General features: G+C 37.2%; 1 protein-coding gene across 3 annotated transcripts; it reads left to right on the top strand.

Annotated features, from left to right (window-relative positions):
• The first annotated feature begins 1,066 nt into the window (after nt 1-1,066).
• On the top strand, nt 1,067-5,632 carry LOC121259650. 3 transcript variants are annotated; one of them, XR_005939606.1, is made up of 5 exons: nt 1,068-1,268; nt 2,243-2,592; nt 2,682-4,648; nt 5,314-5,436; nt 5,539-5,632. XR_005939606.1 is itself a non-coding variant. In XM_041161308.1 (4 exons), the coding sequence occupies exons 2-3, from the start codon at nt 2,246-2,248 to the stop codon at nt 4,633-4,635; spliced, it is 2,301 nt and encodes a 766-aa protein (XP_041017242.1). In that variant the 5' UTR covers nt 1,067-1,268; nt 2,243-2,245; the 3' UTR covers nt 4,636-4,648; nt 5,314-5,632. The 3 variants fall into 3 exon arrangements, 1 of the variants encoding a protein (XP_041017242.1); XR_005939607.1 differs by having other exon boundaries at nt 5,529-5,632; XM_041161308.1 differs by having other exon boundaries at nt 1,067-1,268; nt 5,314-5,632.
• Nucleotides 5,633-8,203: the final 2,571 nt, after the last annotated feature.

The following is an 8,203-nucleotide window of genomic DNA, read 5'->3' as shown; positions in this document are numbered from 1 at the left end:
CTTTAAAGAAAAATTCTATCTATAAATTGTTGTGGATAAAAAAGTGCTGACATATATGCTTGCAAATAGAATAATTTAATTTTAAAATTTAAATCTTATAAACCAAATATTAGGTATAAGTACACAAGTATCATAAATCTTTTTAATTGGATAAAAATAGAAGCACTCTCGGCAAAATCATTTAAACCATTTCATAGCCATAAAACCAAATCAGAGCAGCATAAAAGATAAAAACTGCAGAAGGAGAATATACAAGTTGTTTGGAAAAAAAAAATGTACTTGAAAGAAAAATTATTAATTTAATATAAAGATGACAAAAAATACTTTCTGTTTTCGTGAGAAATTAAAAAAAAAAAAAAAAAAAAGACAACCTCTAAACAGTAACTGACTTTTACACCTCTAAGTTTTATGTTGATAAATAAAAAAGAACAATTTCTAAAACAACAAATAATTATGTAAATAAAATAAATAAATAATAAACTTTTGATTTATTTAAAAAAATTATAAATTTTAATTTTTTGAAGCTTAAATGATCAAATTTATGAGAGAATGATGCTTTAAAAAATAATAAAATTAAAGTTGGTGATATTTAAATTTTTAAATAACTAATTTTCATTTTTTTCTTTTTCTTATCTTAGAAAATATAATTCCACAATTAGGTCCCGTTTAAATACAGAAACACTTTTAATCTATCTCAACTCATCATTATAATTTTTTCAAATTTCTTTAGAAAATATAATAAATAATTTAATTTTTTTAAATTTTAAAATAATAATAATATTAAAAAATAATATTTTAAAAATATTTTATTAAATTCATAAAACTATATAATCCCATCTTATCTCATCATTTAAATTTTATTTTAACATAAATTGATACCTTCGAGGCTCTATCCTCTTTAGCCAATAACGAAGAAGGAAAAAAAAAAAAAAACCTATTAATTAATTTCGTAAGCTCAAAAAAGAAAAATGTTGACGTAAGAAGTTGGAGGAGGAAGAAGAGAAAATGTTTTGGAGGAGGAAAGTAATCAATTTTCCGTTAGTGGTAATAATAGTGGTGGGAGTACTAACGTAGTTTTGGCTCTTTTTTTTGTTGTTATCGTACCAGACATCCCCAATTCACCCACCTTTCTCTTGCAGTGTGTCTTGTGTGGGTTGGTTTGCACGTAACTACGTATATGTAACCATATCGTCGCAATCTCTGGGTCAAAGGGCCCGATTTCGATTTGGGTACTGCGCCGGAAACCTCTGTTTTTGATTTATACGAAGGTGAAAACTCCTTTCCTTAATTGTTTAATATATATTCTTATTTTTCTTTTTGAATTTTATACTATATAATTCCAAGGGTTTGGGATTGACCCTCTGATGCAGCTTGGGGTTTCTGCATAATTTGGCATTTGCAGGGTTTGATTTCTGATATTTTGAACATTTTTGGTATCAAGGGATCATTTTAGTGATTTTCAATTTCAACAGCTTTTCTCCTCTCTGGGTTATTGATGATGTAACTTCTATTACTATTGAAGTTCAAGAGTAAAAATCTGAATTTTTTTGTTATTTAGGGCTCTTGGTGAGGTTTCTGCTAATTTATTCTTCTGAGTGTTTGTTTTACTGACGTTTCTTGAGTGCCCATTTGCTGTTTCTGAGCTCCGTTTGATTTTCGTAATTATTTCTTATGGGGACATGAATAGTTTGCTTATGTATTCTATGCTCTGTTTCTAAGAATATCGCTAGATTAGGAAATTTTGAGAGAAAAGTTGTTAACATTACGAGGGTTAATTCACGGAAAGGAACTTCTGCATTTCTCAGCAACAGAAAGAGCCACCATTGCACCTGCCGTGTTTTTGGCTATAAAATGGCGGATTATTGGAGACAAGTATCTTAGCTACAAATGTTTACTTCAAAATATAATCATATATAAATGTTAATTGGTTTTACAACGGTCCTAACTTTTGGTTGAGGTTGTCAATGATTATGATACTTTGATGTACCGTGGATTATGTAGTTTAAACTTGTTTCCAACCTCTTCTCACTACTGAAGTATTGGGGATGTTAAATTTCATGGCCTCCTTGAACGTAGAGGGTTCAGGGTCATAGTGATATTTGCATGCAATTTAATTCAATATGTCATGATGTTGTTAACCTATTGGTTTTCTTTTGGAGAGTTGTTAATGTATGAAATAAGTAGCTTTGTTCATATGGCTTCTGAATGATTTGAAAAAGTATGGAAGTTCTTTCTGAGGCAGGTCATGATGGGGAAGAAAATTATAGCGATTTGTCAATCAGGGGGAGAATTTGAGACAGATAGAGATGGTTCCTTGTCATATAGGGCTGGAGATGCTCATGCCATAGACATTGATGACCAAATGAAGTTTAGCGAGTTTAAGATAGAAGTGGCAGAAATGTTTAATTGTAGCATTGATGCCATGTCTATCAAATACTTCCTTCCAGGCAACAAAAAGACTCTCATAACAATTTCCAATGACAAGGATCTAAAACGCATGATAAAATTTCATGGGGACTCTGTCACTGCAGATGTTTATGTCATTATGGAAGATTTTGTTGCCCCTGATGTGTCAAACTTGCCTGCTAGTAGGTAGTCTTCTTGATGTCTCCACGAATGTTTAATTGTTATTATTGGACTTTTTTTTGTTTGTTTGCATACAGACGGATTTGGTTTTGTAGGTCAAGCAGAACAACCTTGTCAGAAACTGTTCTTGCTGTTGATGCCCCTCTTGCTGTTGTTGATGATATTGTAGACGATACCACCCAGCCCGAAATCCCACTCGATGCCCCTCTTGATGTTGTAGATGATACCAACCATGTTGACACTCATATTGATATGCCCGCTGAAATTTCTCCCATTTTCTCTATTGTGGGTTCCAATGAGGAGAAACATGCTAAAGGTGCGCAGCAGTGGCAGAATACTATTACTGGTGTCGGGCAAAGGTTCAGCAGTGTTCATGAATTTCGTGAATCACTGCGTAAATATGCCATTGCGCATCAGTTTGCATTCAGGTACAAGAAGAATGATAGCCATCGTGTGACTGTCAAATGCAAAGCAGAAGGCTGCCCTTGGAGAATACATGCATCAAGGTTGTCAACCACTCAGTTAATATGCATTAAAAAGATGAATGCAGTGCATACATGTGAAGGTGCTGTTGCGACAACGGGGCATCAAGCAACTAGGAGTTGGGTGGCTAGTATTATCAAGGAGAAGTTGAAAGTTTTCCCAAATTATAAGCCCAAAGACATTGTCAATGACATCAAACAGGAATATGGAATACAATTGAACTATTTTCAGGCATGGCGGGGGAAAGAAATAGCAAAGGAGCAGCTTCAGGGTTCATACAAAGAAGCATATAACCAGTTACCATTTTTCTGTGATAAGATAATGGAAACTAATCCAGGAAGTCTTGCTAATTTCACCACTAAGGAAGACTCAAGTTTCCATCGTCTCTTTGTCTCATTCCATGCCTCACTATATGGTTTTCAACAAGGTTGCCGGCCTCTCCTCTTCCTTGATAGCATACCATTAAAGTCAAAATATCAAGGAATGTTGTTAGCTGCTACAGCTGCAGATGGGGATGATGGTGTTTTTCCTGTTGCTTTCGCTGTAGTTGATGCAGAATCTGATGATAACTGGCACTGGTTCTTGCTACAACTGAGATCTGCCCTCTCAGCATCTCGTCCGATAACATTTGTCGCCGACAGACAGAAGGGTTTGAGGGAGTCCATTGCTAGTATATTTACAGGTTCATACCATGGCTACTGCCTACGGTACTTGACGGAGCAACTTATTAGAGACTTGAAAGGGCAGTTTTCTCACGAGGTGAAGCGACTCATGGTTGAGGATTTTTATGCTGCTGCTTATGCGCCTACTCTCGAAAGCTTCCAAAGATGTATTGAAAGCATTAAAAGTATCTCTCTAGAGGCTTACAATTGGATTATACAAAGTGAGCCCCAGAACTGGGCAAATTCATATTTTCAGGGTGCCAGATATAATCATATGACATCAAATTTTGGGGAGCTGTTCTACAGTTGGGCATCAGATGCGCATGAACTACCAATAACACAGATGGTTGATGTGATAAGGAACAAAATTATGGAGTTGATCTACACACGACGAGCAGATTCCAACCAGTGGTTGACAAGATTAACTCCATCCGTAGAAGAAAAACTGAAAAAAGAAAGCCATAAAGTCCATTCTCTTCAAGTGCTTCTGCGAGCTGGTAGTACATTTGAGGTTCGTGGTGACTCCATTGAAGTGGTTGATATTGATAATTGGCATTGTAGTTGCAAGGGGTGGCAGCTAACTGGTTTACCTTGCTGCCATGCTATAGCAGTTACTGGTTGCATGGGCCGTAGCCCCTTTGATTATTGTTCCAGATACTTCACGATTGAGAGCTACCGATTAACTTATTCAGAATCTGTACATTCTATTCCAAATGTGGACATGCCTGTACACAGAGATTCTTCTCAACTCACAGTAACTGTAACCCCTCCTCCCACTCGTCGTCCACCAGGCCGGCCCACTACAAAGCGGCATGGACCACAAGAGGTAGTGAAACGTCAACTCCAGTGCAGCAAGTGCAAGGGCCTTGGGCACAACAAGTCTACTTGCAGAGAGTTCATTTAGAGTGTTAGATATTGTAAGCATTAGCTTCTTGCATACAATGCATCTTTATACTCATTTCCTGTTATGGAATGATGCTTCTCTTATCAACTTTCCATTGCATGTCTTGACTTCACTGGTTTTGCTGCCGAGCATATATTATGGATGTATTTGTGTATTGAAAGTGCAAGCCCCAATGCATAAGTTAATATTTTGGGGTACCGTCCTCTTCTAAAAAAGCCCAGTGCATAAGTATTCATTATCTGTAGGCATGTTTCTCCTTGCATTACTTTGCTGTCCATAGGAGTACATGCCTCCGTATGTTCTATCCTCGTGTATAATCTTCACTGGTTTTGCTAATTAGAATAACTTATGGATGTGTGTATATGCTGCATGTGCAAAATCCCTGGGCCATAGCATTCATGTGCATATATTAGTGACTGTTGTATATGCAATATGCATGACTGATGCACTCCTAATATTGATGGACTATATTTGATGACATGCTGTTATGTAGCCCTAGCACTGATATTTTTAGATGAACCTACGGGGTCCTCTATATACCAAAAAGTCTCCAATGAGAAAAAAAAAACAAGTCTGCCATCAACATAGTGGATTTTTTTTTTCTCCTTTTCATTTCCCTGTTTTACTATCTTTTTCTGACATTGAAGTAATTGATCTCGTTCTCTTTTCTGTTAATAGGATTGCACTGAAATTCCATGGGCATCAGATTCTTGTACTTCTGACGAATCTAGTGGAGGGACTGAAAGATAAACCTGTACTTTTTCTTTAAATAACCAAGCCACGGACCTGATTTCTGTAACGGTAGTTTCTCTTGTTTATTCATCTGTTTTGCTAACTTTAATCTTTGTTAGTTTAAATGACATTTAGTAACCATGAAATAATAATATGAAAAGAATGTCTTAGGGTTGTTTGAAAGGTTCGTTGAAGTCGGAGTCACCTTGCTGATGTAAACATCCAAGTATTTTGGTTATATGGAAAATAAGTTTTAAAGGCAACACAAATATGAGTTTGCTGGTATGTATTTCAATTGGTTATTTCTATTTTGAGAATGATGGGTGGCATTTATCGGCTATGTTCTGAATTATTTTCTTTCCATGTGATAAAGTACAGTCAAAATACGGTTTGCTGAGTATTACGAGCCAGAAGTTAGTACGCGGGAATGATATTGATGTGGTGTTCTTGCTGCTCACAGTGAAATGAGCATTGCGATGGTGCAGCTGGATTTGAAGTCCTTCATGTTTCTTGTGGGTAGAGAAGGTATTAAAAAGCCAAAAGGACAATAAAGATTAGAACATGTGATTCTCATATTGGAAACGTGGAATAAGCACTAAAGTTCTGGCTCTAAGGCTTGCTGGTGGGCATACCCAGTGTTACAAAACTGGTTTCAGGGTTGAGCCACATGGTATCTGCCATCTGGTGAACATGACCTTGCTTGTAGACAACATAATAGGCATTCCTCTTGTAGTAGGAGGGTAGGAGGGTGGCTTCACCCTCTCTGATTGCCTGGAGGACAGACGTGACCAGAACCAATAACAGATTGAATTCAACATCAAATTGTTTATGCAGAATTCATGCGCACCACAATCGACGTAATCTGTGCATGAACCCGTCCTTTTGAGTATTATCTAGCTCCATGTTCCAGGATGCTACCATTATTGCCCAAAAAAAAAGACACATCCATGAGTTCAACAGGGCAAAGGATGAGGTCGAGGAATTGCTTTCATTGTCAAGGTTGTAGAGAAGGTGATGAGAGATTTGTAGTTTCTGGGTGTTGGTAATTAAAAGTTGAAAAATTATTCCCATCAGTAAATATTCATCACTCCACACCTCACACCTTATAAAAAATATTTCTATACCCTATAAGAAAACACTCTTACATCCTATGAAAAAGCTATAGCTGTGGGGTGTGAAGGTGAATAGTGACTGATGCATAGTAAATCTCTGGAGCATTAATGCATCATTTGCCGGAGTATTGATGAATTGGCACTGTTGCTTTATTATGGTTTTCGAGTCATCTATTCTTCACTGGAAAAGAAGCACAACCTGCTTCACGTCGCTTCTAATCTTTGTCTTGAACTTCTACACAGAGCAAAGTAACTCTTGAGAAGAAAGTTCTATCTTAAGCCATGTCACATTTGCTAACCATCCTGGGATCTATTTCGTTTTGAATAGTTGTCGAATATTTTGTCCATCCTTCTTTATCACCAACGCCTACAAACCTCCTATACTTCTAGCATTCTGCTTCTCCTTGGTTAGCTTCTGAGTCCTTTGATTACTCCAACCTGCTGATCACCGTCGTGTACTGTTCCTCTCACTCCTCGTCCAATCAGTTCACCTCACTTCCAAGCTGCCCTACTGTCTCAACCACCTCTCTCCATTTTTCACCCATACTTGTCATCCTCTATTTTCCACCTACATATAAGTCGGTGGCGTCGGCGCCACGACCTTTATTTAGTAGGCGCAATACTGGTGTGTAGCTCATGCGTCAATTATGGAGTACAGGGATGAAATTAGGAGACTTATTTTTAGAGAGAAGTTTAATCTTTTTGAGAAATAATTTGCACAGTAATCTTAAGATGTACAAGTCTTGTATACTCTTTTTTTTTTAAAAATTAATTTGATATTTATATGAAAACATTTACTTTGTTCCACTGAATGAGACTACATTTTCAATGTCTAGCATTACCTTGTTATTTTTTTTTAAGTATGCAATGAGCTACTCTTCGGGGAGGTTTTAATCAATTTTCTCGTACTGTAACATTTGGTTGTTATAAGAATCAATTAAAAGGCAGTTCTGCTCTAGAGAGTCCATTTTGCTGACACCTTGTGCACCCTTGCTGACATGGTGGGGTAATTAAAAAAAAAATCAAGAAAGGCTGAAAGGATTCTGAGGAAGAGAACGTTTGGGTTGTGCATTGCTCACGAAGAAGAATGACATGGTCAGATGAAGAGGTTCAGTTTTCCCCCATAGCTTAACTGCTTGTTGTGCACCATTTCTCGTCTCCGTTGGCACAAAGAGAACGTCTAGGTTATGCACCACTCACGAAGAGAACGATACAGAAGAGCTTCAACTTTCCCCCACCACTCACAAAGCAGTTGTTCACCCTTTCTCGTCTCTGCCACTGGCACATTTCCACACGTCTCTGTCGCCAACGACATTGACCTTGGATCTGGGTTTCGCAATAATGTTCTTAGATTGAAAAAACTTTGGTTTCCCCCACTGCCACTCCTCGCTGTCCATCATCAGATGAGGTTTTTTTCCATGTTTATGGTTTTTCTCTGTTTTTCATTATAGCCTGTTGTGACTTGATACTTTTATTCGAATTAAAAATGGAGTAATTTCCTCTTAAAGATTGTGACTTTGGAGTTCCATGAAGCAACAATCTATAAAGAATCAACCGAGTACAAAAATCTTAGTAGAAATCTTAAGAAAAACAACCGTTTTGCACTTCTGGGAGTCCAGAGGAGGAGCTGCGAAGAGTGACGTTCGCAGTTCGATTTGCATAGCGAAGTGAAGAGGAAAGCACTTCGGTATGCACCATTTCGCACGTCTAAGGGGTGGTTTGTA

Source organism: Juglans microcarpa x Juglans regia, chromosome 4D (genome assembly GCF_004785595.1).
Source record: "Juglans microcarpa x Juglans regia isolate MS1-56 chromosome 4D, Jm3101_v1.0, whole genome shotgun sequence".
NCBI classification, from domain to species: domain Eukaryota; kingdom Viridiplantae; phylum Streptophyta; class Magnoliopsida; order Fagales; family Juglandaceae; genus Juglans; species Juglans microcarpa x Juglans regia.
This window is presented reverse-complemented; position numbering and strand designations above follow the sequence as displayed.